Source organism: Lycorma delicatula, chromosome 4 (assembly GCF_047948215.1).
Source record: "Lycorma delicatula isolate Av1 chromosome 4, ASM4794821v1, whole genome shotgun sequence".
NCBI classification, from domain to species: Eukaryota; Metazoa; Arthropoda; class Insecta; order Hemiptera; family Fulgoridae; genus Lycorma; species Lycorma delicatula.
The window spans coordinates 38195828-38215417 of NC_134458.1; the positions used below are offsets into that span (position 1 = coordinate 38195828).

The 19590-nt window shown below is 30.5% G+C and overlaps 1 protein-coding gene across 1 annotated transcript in view; it reads right to left on the minus strand.

Moving 5' to 3' along the window:
- The window catches only part of ergic53 (lectin, mannose binding protein ergic53), a 66602-nt gene continuing 47012 nt past the window's right edge, over nucleotides 1-19590 (minus strand). The window contains exons 8-9 of the mRNA XM_075362732.1: nucleotides 19019-19300; nucleotides 1-4886 (exon numbers count right to left, since the gene is read on the minus strand). Coding sequence (XP_075218847.1) covers nucleotides 4850-4886; nucleotides 19019-19300 — 319 coding nt within the window. The 3' untranslated portion in view covers nucleotides 1-4849. The remainder of the gene's footprint in view (nucleotides 4887-19018; nucleotides 19301-19590) is intronic.

Here is a 19590-nt window from a genome sequence, read left to right on the forward strand (position 1 = left end):
ATCGCAATTTGTCATTATATTTTGTATATGGATTCTTAATATAATCAATAACTTACCTGCCAACTTCTTATTAAAGCAATTTTGTATTAAATCTTTTACAACCCAAAAAAAGGTCTGTTTTTAATGAATTAACAAGAAAAAATATGACTTTTCTAAACTACTTTATATGAACTAAAACAGTGCATTCAGTCGCAACATTTTTAAGAATTAAATAAACTAGGCGAATGAATAAAAAATGAATATTTGGTTATGTTCTGATCAGCCAGTAAGTACTTTTGTCATTAATATGGCTCTGAAATATATTCACCTCAAATATAGAAAATATTTTTGCTGCTCACATCATAAGCTATAGGTATATTGACATAACTGTCAATATTTCCTTCTAACACAGCATTTTTATACATATAGTTAACATAGAAATATAATTAAACAAAGTCAGTTGAGTTAAAAGAATAATAAACTATAGATCACATTAGAAAATTTTTCTCAATAAAATGTAATATAATCATCAGTAATTTATTTATCACTCATTCTGTAAATAATACATAAATACATAAAAAATTATGAATTTTAAAAAAATCTGTGGAGTTTTACCTATCCCCAGTCAAGTAAAACATCTCATAAAATATTTTAATTGCCTCACACTTCACACAGGTGTGAAGTGTCTTCAATGTTTTAATTGTCTTCACACAAGTGTCTCTGAACTATTCATTCTACCCTTGATATTCATATCCCACTGTAATTTACATACAAGAATGGATCAAAGTGAAAGCAATAATTATTTGAAGAGATGTTGAATTAAATACTCATTTATGTTCTAACAAAACAAAGCACAACTAATGTATGCTGGAGCAACAAAACCACTTGAGCAATTATTTGATTGAATTGCAAACCCACTGATTAAATATTCAAATCCACTAATGGACAAAATGTTAGTTTGTTTCCATAAGTCATAACAGATAAATATTTCTCAATTTTAAAAATTGGAGCACTTTTCATAATATTCTACAAAAGTTGGCAGCTACATAATCATACAAGTAAAAAACGGATTTTTAAATAATCAACATATAAGGTACGAGGACAATACAAAAAACTTAACAGATTAAACAGTACATGACATTATAATTATAGCTTTACAAATAATGAAAATCAAATGAATTCTTTTTTTTTTTTAATGTTTCATATAATAATAATAATAGGTTATTAGCTGGTTACAAAAGAGATTAGAACATTAATCTAAGGCTTACTTGTTAACGTCATTGAAGAAATCAGTATTTTTCTGTTAATTTACCTATTAAATGTCATTCATCCTCTGACCATAGACAGATTTCTTGTTTTCTGATTTTTCTTAATCATAACTGTATTCATACTTTACTTTGCTACAACAAAATTAGTATAAAAAATACATATATAGATCTAAAAGTGAATTTAAATAAATACTCATATACCTTGAATATTGCTATCTAACAATAACTTGATTAAAAAATAATTTTTCATTATAAACAAAAATAACTTCCTAAAATACAAATTAAAACTTTGTGCTAACTTATTTCATTATGATAAAATCATTATTAACTCACCACAGATGCTAAGATTTATAGTTAAAGATTAAAATTTAAGATTTATAACTAAGTTTTTAATTGATATAAACTGTCATTACAAAAATCTGTTTTTGTTTGTTGCACTGTTTACATTCTGTTTCAATACATCTTAAGATTACAACTTAAGCCAGCAATTTTGATTAGGGATTCAAGATACTTCTATACATGTATCTATACATGAAATTTAATAGTAATTTTTTAAATTTATATTTATTACTATTCTGACATACAAGACATCTTACAAAAATACATGGCCAATTCCAATAATGGTCATAATTCAACAAATTTCCAACAAGTGTGATAAGTTCATAATAATTTTATTTAAAAATGACAAACACATTAATTTTCACTCTACATATATCATTTTACAAATAGACAGACAAACCAATAATATTTTTAATCTACTGAATATTATTAAAAAAAGAAGAAAAAAGGTTCCATTGCATAATCATTTATCTTAAAAAAAAAAAATCAATATATGTTACTGGAAAATGTTTCTTTTTTTATTATGAAAGATAATAAAAAAATATCTAAGGTAAATAACATATAGAAAAAATAAATTGTTAGTTTAAAATTTTAAACAAAATGAAAATTGACAGGTAAAGTCATGGTGATATAATTGAACTTTTACTTAATTTAAATACAAATATCAAAACATTTTATCAAAATAATTGTAATTGTCATTTCAGTATTAACGTCTTAATTATTAATCAACACAAGATATACCCACAATAAATCAAAGATATTAATACTGTTAAAGAAGTTCATTTATAAAAATATTTCAAGAACCTTTTATCAATAGTTTATACATAAAAAATATTACATAATATTATTAACTTTCTTCTAACTTCAATCTAGAAGAAAGTGTCTAGTCAAAATATAAGATAAAAAAATTTTGTATTGGTGTGAACATAATTTGAAATAAATATTCTTTATATAAAACCACTTAAGTAGGATGTCATAGCTGTTGGAATGTAGATATTAGTGAGCTTACTAGAGGATGTCATGTCATGGTTTGCACACTCAGCTGACAGAGTTCATGATTACATATTGGAAAAATACTATTAAAGTTCTGCAAGTCAGCAGAACCAAGTAGGCTTTGTTTGAAACTACTGTAATAAAATTTTTTCTGCCAATATAGAAAGATAGTTTGTACAACAATCAACAACAGCAATTTTTCTGAGATGAATACATTCTCCAAAAAATAAGAAAAACCACAAGTGCATCACAAACGGAACATTCTCCAATAAAATGATTTCTAAAAAATAACATAACTGGAAGATTATTTTATACTATTATTATATTTTATATTGTTATATTATTTTTAGATTTACATAAAATATTGTTTAATATGCCTTCAATTACATTTTTAAGCATTTCTACATTTCTTTGTACTTTCTGCTACACTTGAGAGAAATCTACTTCTTTCCATAACATCTATGAGAATAATTACACGATTCAGAAAATAAAATGATTTAAATTGAAAATAATCTGATCTGGACCGATAGTTGAAGTTTAAAAATCATTAATGATTGATTTTTCTTACAGAATACTAATTTGGATAAAAATAGAATTTCATTTACATTAAAATAAAAAAAGAATTTCAATCATATTTTCTTTTTTCTAAAAATTCTGAAAAATTTAACACAAAATTTTCTGTTAGAGGAAACATTAAAAACAAATGCTGCAAGGCACAAAATACACTTGAGTAAAATAAGGAAAGGCAATAAATAAAACAAAACTGATACAAAAGCTCAAAAAGCATTAAATTTTACAGGTTTGCTGCAAAGCTGATGAATTTTATTCATTACGTTTACATCAGCTATTAAAAAATGTAGAATTTCATTAAACTTAATACAATAAAATTAAAGGACACAAAAACGTTTTTCTTAAGACTAGATTTTTTAAAAAATCATCCAGAATAATGCATAATGCAGATTGAAAGTACTTAAATTGAAAGTATTAAAAAAGTGTATTTATGAACCACCTGAACAGATCATGAGAAAAGTCATGTCCAAGTAGTGAATTAACAAATAATATACCCACAAGAATATGAAATATCCGCAACTATAAATTTAAAATGTAAAAAACCCCATTACTAGATATCTATTTAATAATTACCCCGTAAAATTTTACTAGCACACATACATTCATTCTTAATATAAATACAACAAATAACTATTTTACCATAAAACAGAAATAAACACCAACAAGAAGTAATAAAAACACTAATCAAACAACGTACACATAATGAATATTAAAAATTATATTTATTCTGTTTGTATAACAACCGAACTATGAAATGTATTTCTATTTTATAAGTTACAATAAAAACTGTCAGTAAATATTATTAAATAATTGAGAGAAAATAAAATGAAGAAGTTAACTGAAGTTTATCACCACAACTGAATGAAAACCAATAAACTTATTCTGACAGATAATTCATCAGTTACTTACTTACGAAATTCAAGAAAATACATATTATCGACTAGATGTTAAAAAATACAGCTTTCTAACATACACACTGACTGTCAAATTAAAAACCAGTTATGTTTATGGTTTCCTTAATTATATATTTAGCTAAAAATTTAATCAAAACAAGATTTTATATGAATTCCATGCAAAAAAATTATTTTAAAATCTGTCAAACTTTTATCAAATACGTTTATAAATATTAGCAAGTCAACCGATGATTATAAATAATATTTTTAAATAATATAAAGGTACATCTAGAAACAATTACGTTTTAAAAAAGTAAATAAATGTAAATTTTAGAAAATCACAGTTACAAAGACTAAAAATAGCCTGGATCATATTTAATTTAATTTTATATTATAGTGCATTCACTTACAAAAATGTTATTCAGCGAGTTACCAGCATGAATAATATTTTTGTGATGTAAATTTAATACAAAATATACCCTAAAAAATCAGTTATAATTAAAAATAAAAACGGAATGTATTATAATAATAACTTAAGATTTTACAAAATATGAAAAAATGAAGGTATATATTTATTTATAAATCCAGAAAAGAAATTGAATTATTAACTGAAATAAATAAGAAATACAATGTTGATTTTATGTACCATTGTACAACATAATTGTACATCTCTTAAAACACAGAAAATTTATATAAATTTATATTTTTTTTGTCATCACTTTCTTTAATTGCAGTAACTTAGGAATGCTGCTTGTAAGTTTTTCAATATTCTACATCACCATACAGAAAGTTCCTTCTCATTATTTTTCAATAAAACTTTTTTGCTTGTGCTTCTTTGTTTTCCCTAAAAAGAGAAAAAGAATTATAAAACGCTACATGATAAAAAGGAAAAAACTGATACATGTTTTATTCCAGATACTTTTAACAGGTTGGCTGCAGAAGCGGCAAAGAGCATTTACCAGAAACACTATGAGAGAGGATTCCTCCCTCACATATATCTGCCAAAATTGCTGAGAGGGAATTCCCCTCACATGACATAACAATTGTAAATCAATAACAATTTCTCATAACCTCTTTTGTTTGGTTTGCATGTTAGGTTATACAACGCAAAAAAATGAAAATTTTAATAATGGCCTTAGCATCATTTTTAGTAGTATAAAACCAGCATATACTGCGTGAACCCCCCCCCACCTTCGGTCAGCGGCGACTCACGCAGTATATGAGGGTCCTTTTTCCGCAAAATGAAGAGGTTATTTCGTTAAATTTATCGATGAAAGAGTGGTTTTACCGAGAAATTCACACGTAAAAGCGGGTTTTGATGAGTGGCGATTTAAGGATACATTAAATTATCAACAACGACACTGGCGTCGACTGTTGCAGTATATGCAGGTCCTTTTGACCAATCAGAGAGCAGCATTATTACTATACATTAAGGAAGGACCAATCAGAGAGCAGCAGGCGACTTAGTCAATTCTAGAGAAAAGTTACATATCATGCAGCATTTACAGGCAAAAATCACATATTTCGCACTCTTTTGCAAACACAATTTTCTCATTAATAATTAGCTAATAATTATTATCTAAATTATTATAATTATTATTACTAAATAATTAATTATCTACTTAACTAATAATTGGTAGAGACGTCAATGGAGAATACACGATTACGTTACCATCTCGTATATGAACATTTTATACCGCTCGCAATCAAATACAAACTAATACAATATCGAAGTGATTTAGCATGAATACTGTATGAGGCTTAGTTTGTATTGTTGCATATACAGAGTGGCTTTTTCCCGACCCAAAATCGGCCGAATTCAGTAGACAGACAAAGAGTGTCCCTACGGCAGCTGTTGACCGTGGGTGATCGTCGAACGGTTCGGCCATCCCGGCCTGAAGAATAAAATATTTTTATATTTAAAAATGTTTTTAGGCAAGCCAGCCCGGAAAGAGCCAACAACTACTTAACGGCAGAGTTTGCAACTTCAATCTATATCATTATTATATCATTATCACAGTCTATTTTAGAGAAAAAATTAGATATATGCAACCTTTTTACAGACAGATTTCACATATTTCACACTCTTTTGCGAGCATCTTTTTTTAAGTTAATTATTCTTTATTGTAAATTGTAATTAGTATTGTAAATTAGTGAACATTTACAAAAACAATTTCATATGTGTGGAATGTAACGAAAAAATTAAATATATTCATCATTTTATATAAATAAACATTATATTCGTTGTTTATCTATCTATATGTAAACAGTAAATGTTAATAGCAGTACATTATGATTGTTAAATAATTCGTTTTTATAATATAGAGACGCGAGAAGTAAGACAATGAAATTTAAAAGAGTTACATTATTAAACAATTCTAATTCCATTAACACTGTATTCTCTTATGGAAATCTATCTAATGAATACGATTTAATTACATTTTTAGATAACATAGAAAATGATGTTAAACATTTATATAAAAAATACAATGCTGTCGAAATACCCATGCAATTGAATTGTAAATACAATAAATATATTTTTGTTTCTATCGGTAGAGTTCTTCATAAAAAGGTGATTGATGAAGAAATAAAACTTATCACTGAAAATCAATCGTCTGTTGATAGCGCATTTTCTAATATAATTGAACAGTATTTTGAATTAAAAAACAAATTAAGAAATGATATATCTGTTTCCGATTTGTTGTTGCGTATTGTAATCGAAGATAAAAGACAAGCTTTAGGCGGATCTATTCTCAAACAATCTTGGGATGTTAGTAATGATAATTTTATAGATATTTATGAATTCTTAACGACTGTGAAAGACAAGGTGTTTAATACGTTAATATTACAAGCTGAAAAATATAAAGGTAGTATCAAATATTACATCGTAGTTGTTGTTGAGATGAAGAGATGCGTAGATAATAAATCTAATTTGTGTGAAGTTAATTTTCACAGCAGCACTCGATATGCCCTAAACATATGCAAAAATCAAAACCAATTAAATGAACAGTATGTGGAAGCGTATGAAAAAATTAATGAATCTTTCGAAAGGTTTATTCAAATGGGCAGCGGATGGACAATGAATAAAATACTGAGACTGGATCTTTCAGCATCAGAATTCGATCCGCTTTACGGTGGAAATAGTTCATATTTACCATTACCAAAGGCTTTAATTAACAAACGCGCTATAATAAATATAAAAAATAACGATAACAAGTGTTTCTTATGGTCTGTCTTAGCACATCTCTTTGATCAAAAGAGCAGATCTTATCAAGTTTCATTCTATAAAAGATTTGAAAGTACTTTAAATATGAAAGGAATCAAATATCCAGTTTCGATAAAAGATATAGATAAATTCAAAGGACAAAACACAGATATCGATGTAAATATGTTGTTATGATATTGAACGCGATGATGGATCTTTTAATTCTAATGTGTACGTGAAACGAGTACATGTGGTTGCTATTGGTAACAGACCTTACATTAAATCAATCTCACTATACTCTAATAAATATGAGAAATGGATATAACGGTTTATCAAGACTATTGAAAAATTCGAGTTTTAGAAAATGTGAATTCTGTCCTTACTGTTTGTACTGCTTTAAATCTTGGACTAGTGAAACGGAAGTGAAAAAAAAGACTCGAAGTACATATTCAGGATTGTAAGGAGGGAAAGGTTCAGAGAATTAGAATGCCAAAAGAATGGATTATTAACCAAAAAACAAAGCAAAAGATACGTGGAAATATTGTATCGTTTAAGGATTATTCTTCAACGCTACGCGTTCCTTTTGTAATATACGCAGACTTTGAATAGTTTATTATTCCAAATCATATTGCGAATCCTGAACCCGCCACTACTAATACAACAAAAACAGACACTCATAAACCATCCGGGTATTGTTATGTCATAATCGATGAAAACGGTTGCGTTGTAGAGTCAAAATTATACAGAGCTAGTTCAGATGATGGGTAATTCAAAAGTTTCTCAATGATTTATGTGAAAAATATGAGTATTTCGAAAAGGAATTAATTATAAATATAAAAGGGTTCACTATGAGTGTGGAAGATCAAGAAAGATTTCAAAAAGACACTAAATGCGTAATATGTGGAGATAAGTTTAATGATGACGAGAATCGTGTAAGACATCATTCCCATACTGCTGGTAAATTTATTGGTCCTGCACATGAAAAATACAATTTTTTAATTGTAAACGCGTAACATTTATTCCAGTTGTATTTCATAATTCACGCAGATACGTTCACATATCACATCGTATTGGCGATGGACGAATTGAAAGATAAATTTGAAATTTCTTGTCTCGCAAGCAATAGTGAAAAGCTTATATCTATAACGCTCAAGAATAAATATCGTATCGATTTATCGATTCATATCAATTTCTGGCTTACAGCCTAGATGATCTGGTGCACAGTTTATTTGATTGTTGTGGTAAACTGACATTTAAAGAAATAAAGAAGTCATTGTTTAAAACAACATACTCTCAGTTTCGAAATTATACACTAAAAAATCGTAATGAAAAATATAGAGATAAGATTTGATGAATTTGTTACTTAGACGTAAAGGTGTTTATCCATATTCATATATCAAATCGGCATCAGTTTTCGATGAAACACAACTTCCACCCATCGAAGCGTTTTATGATGATTTACGGCGAGAACACATCTCCGAATCGGATTATATGCACGCGCAAAACGTTTGGAATCGATTTAAAATTAAGTCGCTTGGTGAATATCACGATTTCTATATGAAATTGAACGTCATGCTGTTGGCTGATGTATTTGAGAATTTTCGTAATAAAATGATTGACATAAACAATTTGGATCCGTGTTATTATATATCCGCTCCACATTTATCGTGGTTTGCAGCGCTCAAGGATACGAAAGTGGAATTAGAACTCGTTACAGACCCGGATATGTATTTGTTTTTCGAAAAAGGCATTCGCGGTGGTGTGTAGATGATTCCCAACCGTTATGCTATAGCAAACGATCCGAATGTAGAGGACTATTATGACGAAAATAAACCGATAAAATTCATCAAATATTACGATGTCCGATCTCTTTACGGGCACTGTATGATGGAACCGTTGCCCGTTGACGAGTTCAGATGGTGTAACAAAAAGGAAATCGAATCACATCTAGACGATATGAAAGATGATGCTGAAACGGGGTATATTTTAGAAGTCGACTTAGCATATCCCAAACACTTACATGAAACGCACAGAGATTATCCACTCGCACCAGAGAAAAAATCAATTCCCAATGGTATGATTTCTCCGTTTCTCTATGACGAAAAACGAGTAGCGTGTGAGAAATTATTGTGTACTTTGGAAGATAAACACAAATACATTTTACATTACAGAACGTTAAAATTGTATCTTCAACAGGGTATGGTGTTGATGAAAATACATAGAGCCGTTCGCTTCAATCAATCTCCGTGGATGAAAGATTATGTTCAGAAAAACTTCTATGCATGGTGTGAAACAAAAGATGAAATTGAAAAAAAAGTGTATAAACTTCTGATCAACAGTGTATACGGTAAAACTATTGAAAATGTAAGAAAACTAATCGATATGCGATTGATCAATGACGAATCAAAATTTAAAAAATTAAACGCCAGTCCAAGAGTTAAACACTATTATATTTACGGAAACGATGTGGTTGGAATATCAATGTTGAAGAAAAATATATACTTAAACAAACCCATATATGTAGGTTTTTGACAGTAACGGATTTAGCAAAATGAATCATGTATGATTATCATTACAATCATTTCTTACCTAGATATGGACATGAAAACATAAAACTGCTAATGACAGATACAAATTCGTTATTATACTCTATTACACCACACCAACAAAAGAGGAACATTTTCATCATTCTTTTGGAGATGATGATAATAAACGATTGAATGAACAAGATCAAAACGTTTACGCGTTGAGTAAATACGACATAGGTTGTTTAAAGGATGAAATGAAAGGAGAACCAATCTACGAATTTGTTGAGTTAAGAGCTAAAATGTATTCTTTACTTTGGAAGAAGCATCAGTCTTATGGTTTCAGTCAAAAAAAGACAGCCAAGGGAATTAAAAAGGGTTCTCGCATATTCGATAAAGATAATAGTCCGACTGCTTTAGACCATGAAATGTATAAAGATTGTTTGTTCAATAGAAACATTTCATATTCCACTTCGAAATCATTACGTAGTTTTCAGCATAAAATATACTCGATTGATCAATGTAAAAAGGCACTATCACCATATGACGATAAACGATTTGTATTGGAAAATAATATAGATACACTTCCATACGGTCATGAAAAAATAAACCAGTATTTAGCAAAAAAGAAAAAAATGAATGTTTGATATTATATTGTATGTCAATAAATATGTTTCTTTTATTTTATATATGTTATTACATGTTTCATATCAATAATTAAATGTCTATTTATAGAGATTACGTTGCGTTTCTTTCATACACACGTCAGTTCATGCCATTTTGTTAGCGCAATCGATTTTGTTAATTAGTTTAGTTTTTTAATATACGTTAATTTAGTTTCCTTACAAATACTGCAATTTGATCGTATTTTATTTTTTTCAACAACGACGCAATTACGCGATAGAGTTCTAAATCTACATTTTATACAAAACGAATACATTACATCTCCTTTAAAATATGTACAACTTAATATGCAAAGTCAATACCGCATGTAAATTCTATGTCATGATAACTGTGTCCATTATTCATTTTCTTTAATCCGTTATATACTATATAAAGTTCTTTATTTTTATTGATTTCGTCCAAATCCGATTCTGTAAGATTATTAAATCTTTGTGGTAAAAATATTTTCCCGAATCCTTCAATTGACGCAATAATCGATTTACCGTTTCTGGTATTCATAAACACCATCTTTTCAATTCGGTATTCCTTATTACAGGTCAATTCACCGATATTTTTAATAGTATTGCTATAATTTAAGCTATTCAATTTATCGATGATATTAGACATTTTTATGATTCTATATATAAAAGTAATGAAACTTAAAATTAGTATTTTATTGATGTTAAAAAATGTTTGTTTAAATGTGAAATGAGTTTGTTACGAACAGATAAAAGACAACTATTTGGTGTTTATCGATACAAATGCCAGTTTTTTGGCTTTAATACATTATTATTTATGTTATTTTTTTCTTCTTTTAAGTACGAGCATGTCCATTAAAGCTGTTTTGGCGAAAGCCACAAGCCTGCCAGACGCAATTATCCGACCAGAAAAAAAGAATTAAAATGTCTAAGTGACTTAGTCCAAGCAGACATAGTCAAAATGATACCTTATTCACGACAAAACAACGGCTACAAGTACTTTTTGACGGTTATCGATTGTTTTAAGTTTGCATACGCTATACCGTTAAAGAAGAAGACGGGTGTAGAAGTTTCAGTCGCTTTGCATCCGATATTCGCAAATCATAAGATGAATCATTTTCAAACAGATCAGGGGAAAGAATTTTATAATCCGCAAGTTAAAGCCCTTTTGAAACAGTACAACATAAATCACTATTCTACATATTCAGATAAAAAAGCAGCCATAGTGGAACGTTTTAATAGGACGCTAAAGATGAAAATGTTTACCAAATTTACAGAACACGGGAACTATAAATGGATTAATATGTTGCAAAATCTCGTCGATGAATACAATAATACGGTGCATTCGGCTACAAAATTTAAACCGAAAGATGTAAATCAAAAAAATGAACAGCAAGTTCTCGCAAATTTAAATACAAAATACGACAGGAAACCGAATATTGTAAAGATTAAATTTCAAGTCGACGATCCCGTTCGTATAAGCAAACATAAAAAGATATTAGACAAGGGTTATTTGCCCAATTGGACGAATGAAATATTCAAAATACACACTGTTCACTCGGAATCTCGACCCGTAACCTATGAACCGATCGATTCTAGAAATTTAATTCTAAAAGGTCGTTTTTATCAACACGAATTGCAAAAAACAAAACACAAAGACATATATCAAATTGAGAAAATTTTCAAACGAAAAGGCAACAAAGCCTATGTAAAATGGTTAGGTTTTGATAAATCTTACAATTCATGGATAGATTTGAATGATGTTGTAGTGTGAATATATTGTTACGTGGGAAAAAGTTTTTTTCATAATATAGATTCGATTATAATGTTGGAATTTACTGTTTTGGTAATTTTGATTTTACTGATGTTTTGGATATGATTTTCAATATTTCATGACAAATGAAATGATGTTGTATATATAGAGATGCCTCCATTTTGCATAAAACAGCACTGTTTTATCCGTATGATTTTGACGTAAGATAACAAATTTCACAATAATTTTATCATAAGTCACCGAAATTGATGTGAGTTTAAAAAACTAATAGTTTGTTAAAAATTCATAAATATTTTTACACGAGAGAGATATGAAGGAAGTGCAACAGAAAACCAAATTTCCCATCATGAACGTAATGAAAGGACACGGATTGAAAAAACGAAGTAAGCATGGTTCCCTCTTTCCAAACACTATCAGATGTATTGTATGCGGCCCATCGAATTGCGGTAAAACAAATCTTGTTTTCAATCTTTTAGTTCAAGAAAACGGAGTACGCTTTCAGAACTTGTACATTTTCTCTAAATCTCTCCATCAACCGCTATATAGAATGTTATCAAACCTGATAATGTTGAATCCAGAATTGGGTTACTATGAATACAGTGAAAACGATCAGGTTCCACAACGGGAAGCGATTCAACCAAATTTGATAATTGTATTCGACGATGTAATCAAACTAAAGCATAACAATATCGGTGATTATTTTTCGAGAGGTTGTCGCAATAAAATTGATTGCTTCTATCTGGCGCAAACGTATTCGAAAATACCAAAACAACTCGTGCGGAACAATTGCAATTTTCTAATTCTGTTCAGACAAGACGGTTTAAATTTACAACACATTTACGATGAACACGTAAACGTCAACATGTCCTTTGACGAATTTAAATCTTTATGCGAACATGTTAGGAACGCGAATCAGTATGGTTTTCTAGTTACCGATAAAGAAAGCGATAAAAATAAGGGTCGCTATCGGAACGGTATGGATAAATTTATCATCATCGATTGAATGCAGCGATGCTATATTGAACGCACCGTCGAACGCAGCGATGCTATATTGAACGCAGCGTTGAACATGAATAGATTATTTGTTTCAATTTTTTATTTTTTTTTTGTATATAGAACAATGTATAAGAAGGAGAAACAAATGATGGAAATTGATAGATTGAATAAAGATTTTAAACGTAAACATGCGGCTTTCATGTTGGGTTTAGCCGAAGAGGAAGCTTTATTCGCTAAACGTTTCAAACCGATAATCGAACCGATCCAAGAAATTAGAGAAAAAATAGATAAGCCAAAACAAGCTCCTTCACCACCGACCGAAGGAGAAATTGATATAGATAGAGTAAGTAGGAGGCGAATTGGGCGATAGACTGATGAGTAATTTAGAGAAACATCAAGAGAGATGTGAACAGAGTATATTGGAACAAGATTTAGATCTTTCAGATGATGAAGAAGATGTACCTTCTTCTACCATGTTATCTCAACAAACAACTCTACCATGCGAACAAACTCGAACTGCGTATGAAGGTGGCGAAGAGCCTGTTAAATATATAGACATTTTGCCAGACACTCCATCTACACAAATTTCTGAGACGCAAGAAACAATTACAAGTGAAGATTAAAGCTATAAAACCGTACATACAAATGTTGAAGACTGGTACAAAAGTATCTCTACATCATATATACGGTGTGAAATACGATAAAAATACAGATGGCTACATTGGGCGGTATTAAAATTGAATTTGTCGGTGATAAAATGCATTTGGGAGAGATGATATATTCGGCCACACCGGGCATCCTCGAGCTGTTGTTTAAAAATCCAGATCTGACAAAAGTTCACACGGCAGATATGCAAACGTATGGTGAAATGTTGAAGCGTACCGGTGCTCACTTGACGGACACCGGCGCAGTAAAAACGAATAAATCTTCTAAATACAACGAAGTCATCAGAAAACTGTTCCCTTCAAAAAGACACGTCAGATCAATTTCACCATATAAAACACCATGAACATCGTTCAGCGGCACCGGGCAACTCAATTATAATTCGGTCTATTTATATTGGCACGATCCAAACGATGTGGTAGCTAGATTGCATACTCTTGTAGGCGAATATGACGCCGGAAACAAGGGCGTTTCTAACGAACTGATATCATAATTAAAGAATTGAAACAAGTTGAATTTCAAGAATAGATTATTTGTTTTTAATTTTTATTTTTGCAAATATAGAAATGTCACGATTAAGATTAGGTCGTAATGGACGACGAACAGCGGGAAACGAGGGCCTTCTGGGGAATGTTTTTCGTTGACTAGTGATGGATATTATGATATAAATCACCATAGATTGTGCAATGTGTCCGATCCTATCGGTGATTCGGATGCGGTGAATTTGAAACAAGCCAAACAAATGTCGTCGGGTTTCCCCATCACAACCGATGGAAATTACGATATAAAAAATCATAGGTTGTGTAACGTGTCCGATCCTATCGATGATGCGGATGTGTTGAATCTGCGTCGAACCAAAAGTATGTTTGATGAATACACAATCAATCTGTATGGAAAGTTTATAGATTTGGAAAGATTAAATGCATACGATGCGGTTATTAGAAAATACATAGAAGATGAAATGGAAAGGCTTGCTAACGATACTTTACGATTTATAAATGATGAAAACATCAAGCTTAAAACAAAAGTTGATCGATATATAGATGATGCGATAGAGACGGCCATTAAGGAAATTTCGGAAGCGATTAATAAAAACAATAATGATGGCATAAAAATAAATTTGGTTCGTCATGATGAATAATGTATTTGAATGAAAAAATAATTTTTTTATATATAGAGATATGAAGGTGAAGAAGAAAAATATTTCCAACAAAAAAGGTGGACGCGGTATAATCGGGTCAGTAATCAATAAGGCTGTAGGATTTATTACCGTTTGAAGCTCATATTCCAGGTTACAATTATTGCGGTCCGGGCACGAACTTGGATAAGAGGTTGAAGCGTGGTGATAGAGGCATAAATAAATTAGATGAGGCGTGTAAACTGCACGATATAGCTTATTCGAAATATTCAGATAATAAAACAAGATCTCAAGCCGATAAACCGCTTGCCGAACGGGCGTGGGAACGTGTGCTTGCGCCAGATAGCAGTTTGACTGAAAGAGCGGCCGCCTACGCAGTAACTAACGCGATGAAACTTAAATCCAAATTTGGCGCAAGCCAAATTCAATCAAATTCAATCATTTCATTCGAAATGATTGAATACGCGAAACAATTGAAAATTCCACACTTCCGCGGTGTTTTTATGTTAGACGCTTTACCGAAAAAGATTTGGAAAAATGAATGCTCGATAGTGAATTTAGACACCTCAAAGGGCCGCGGTACGCATTGGGTTTGTTTCCGAAAAATCGATAAAAATGTAGATTATTTTGATAGCATAGGCGATGCGCATCCGCCTCCAGAACTGATGAATTATTTCAGAAACTCCAACGTTACATACAATTACAATAGATATCAAACCGACGACGATGTGATTTGCGGTTGATTATGTTTAGAATTTTTATCCGAATAAATTATAAGTTTTTTGTTTTTTATTTTTTCTAAATAGATATGTCGTGTCTATTATCGATTGATGGTAACAGTTCGATGATTAAAAAATCATTTTTTCCTCCAATCGACCTTTCAAAATGCCAATACGAATTGGGTCTCAAATGGTTGATGACCGCCAACACTAACCCGAACGTCGAGGAAAACAAAAATAATAAATTTTGTTTCGCTTTGGAAAAGGATGTCAAAAAATATGAAAATAATAATTATGTGTTGACAAAAAAGCAATACATAACAATACCAACAGGTAGTTATGAAATTGAAGATATCAGTAACTATATACAGAATAAAATGAATAAAATTAATCAAACCATCACATTGCGAGCAAACCCAAATACGTTACAGTGTGAAATTAAAAGCACCGTATGGATAAGACTTTTCGGATACAGGTTGCAGTATCGGCAGGCTGTTGGGCTATGGGCCGAGAATTCTCAGAGCGAATGCGACGCATCTTTCGGATGAAATAATAAATATCGCTCCCGTGAATGTAGTACGTGTGAAATGTAACATTATTTCGGGTAGTTATAGAAATGAAAATCAAGACAGCATTTTATATAAGTTTCCGCTGAGTGTAGATCCGGGCGATATGATTGAAGAGTATCCTCCTTATATTGAATTTCTACTGGTAGATGTGAGAGCAATTTACGATTTAGTTATATCGTTGACCGATGAAAATGATAATTTATTAAATTTGCGCGGCGAACGAGTAGACATCATGTTGGTTTTGAAAGAATCAAGGACCCATCGGAGTTTCTGAATAGAATGTTGTAATTTGATTTTTATTTTTGTTATTATAGATAGACATGCCGCTAGTATTTGAAAGTAATGATGAAATTGATGTTAAAAAACGTTACAAATTGACCGAAGAAAGCGTTAAAAAATTAAAATCTTTAGGTTTTGAGATCGTCGAAGGGAATCTTAAAAGCACCATTACGTTATTGAAATAAAAAATTAAACTTTGTCTATAGAGATGAATTATTTAATAGTTAATAAGATAGCGTGTTCAGATGAGTCCCTAACATATAATCAATTTCACAATCATTATTCCTTAGCGAATAAAATCGAAAAGGAGATTAAAATCCCTATAAATCAACCGGGCGTGTATACCGTTCCAGGTGAAAGTTATTTGATTGTTTCCGGCAAACTCGTCGGAACAGAGGGGAAAAAATCGACTACTTCAGAATTAGTTAATTTTGGTGTGGCCTTCTTATTCCAGGATATACGATATCTTATTAACGCGCAAGAAGTAGCTTCGGTGAGAAATGTAGGCGTGACAACTGTTATGAAAAATGCTCTTTCAATAACAAATTCTATGTTGACATCTGCCGAAATAGCGGAATGGATTAGTGGAAAAAATAAAGTCGATTTAGATGAAAATGGTAATTTCAATTTACGCGTACCATTATCGATGCTGTTGGGTTTCGCTGAAGACTATAAAAAAATAATCATAACAACAGACAGGAATTGTTGTTGAGACGTTTTGATAGCGATGTAAACGCGATACACGCTACGGTTCCCGACCACAAATCTAAGATAGAATTAACAGACATCGTGTAGGTTGTCCCGCACCTCAAGGTGGCACCCGAATATGAATTGGAACTAGCTAAAATAAGAGATCAAAATAAAGATGTGCGTATGGCGTTCAGAGCGTGGGACCTTCATGAAAATACGGCGGTTCCTCAAACGAATTCTTTTACGTGGAATGTGACAACGTTGTCGCAAATAGATAAACCGCGCTATGTTATTGTAGGTTTTCAAACCGATAGGAAAGATAAAGCCATGAAGGACGCGTCAGAATTCGATTCGTGTAACGTTAAAAATATTTGTGAAATGATCAATTCGAATAAATATCCGAATGAAGATTTACGAGGGAACCAAGCGATGGTGTATAGAATGTTTATTAATTTTCAAAAATCATATTATAAAAATATAGATTCGCCGTACACGTTTTCCGATTACAAAACCAAATATCCTTTATATGTGATCGACTGTTCGCGCCAAAATGAATCCGTAAAGATTGGTGTAATCGATTTGAATATTAAAGTTGAAACGGAAGAGAATTTTAAACCAAATACAGTAGCATATTGTTTATTGATATACGATAAAGTAATCCCGTATTCTCCGCTGACGGGCAAAGTGATAAAGCAAGAATAATAAGTGAAAGGTCGCAGATATTTTTATTTTTTTTTTACCATTAATAGATTATTTAATTTACGCGTACAAAGATCAATGCTACAGACGAGGGAATCCCCATGATGTCATGCACACGCTTTACTATGTTATAACAAAATACATTTAATAACAAATAACAAACTATGAATTATGATGTAGAAGCCGCTTGATCGATAAATTTACTGTATTTTGCGGCGTCTTGCAAATCTGAAGGAACATATACAATAAATAAATATACGATTTTTTTCCCTCAATAGATTATTATTTTTGTATTATTTAAACAATAATCTATTGCTTAATTCATATGAATGACCTATGTACAGATAAATTTATCATCAAGGCCGCGCTGTTAGATAATTTAACATTAACAACGAATATAATGTTTATTTATATAAAACGATAAATATATTTTATTTTTTCGTTTTTGTAAATGTTGTTCAGTAGTAACGAATCATTAATGAGAAAATTACGTAGTATATGCAGGTTTTATACTACTATTTTTTAACCACAATAAAAAAAGTGACTAATTTTTTTTACTTTTTACATTTTTTATGTCACATAACTCCCTTATTGACAAAAATGAAGAGAAAATCATAAAAATACTTTAAATATTGTGCTGATAAGAGTTTGGCAACATTGTCCAAAAACAAATTAGTATTACCGAATTCAAAGCGGTCATAGCTGAAGAAATATTTTTCACATAAAAATCTAGGCATTCATACTTATTGTACCATAGATTTTCTAAAATAAATGAAATCATAAGCACATATTTATGCACTTTAAGGTTTCTAAAATTATCTGAAAAAATGACTGATCCTGTCAAAACATAATTTACAAAACAATGAATTCTTTATCGGTTTTATTTTTTTACCTCTTGTACATGTCTTTATTAAAAGCCAAGAAGATAAATAAAAATATTAATATGCATATGTATAAACAAGGATTTACCGTATTTCCTTATCAGATAATACAAACGGTTTTTTCCTGTATACTTATATTTAAAAAATCATACGAAAAATTATAATAAAAAAGTTGCTACTTTAAAAAAATAACTTACTTGTAAATATTGTAAATAAGAATAACTGCAACTTGTAGTACTGCAATAACAATTAAAATTGTTGTTGACACGCAATTAATATTTGGGCAATCACCACCAGATGAACCTGTCAATTTTTGAGCTGTTGCTGCAACATCACGTTTGATATTATTAAGTCCTTCTCTCACTTCATTTACTAACGAAGACATATCATACCCGACAGACTGAACTTGTGCTGTTGGAGCTCGAGCTTGATTCTGCAAAATTGTGTCGGCCCGAGAGTGGACTTCAACCACGTAATTCCTGTATAAAAGTAATACAAACATGAATTCACCAACATATATCATGAAACAAAATACAAAATTTTTGAAAAATTATTGCAAGAATAATGATTACATTTTAATCTGTGGATCATTTTTCAAAAATCTACCATTTCGTTTTTGATGGGTAGGTTGAGCATGATGCTTGTGTAGGTGATGGTATTGCAGAGAACACGTTTTAAGAGCGTTAAAAGAATCATTTATTATGTCATTTTTGACCATTTTAGTACATCTGTAAATTTCATACTGTGAGTCAATTTCATGCTGTAAATT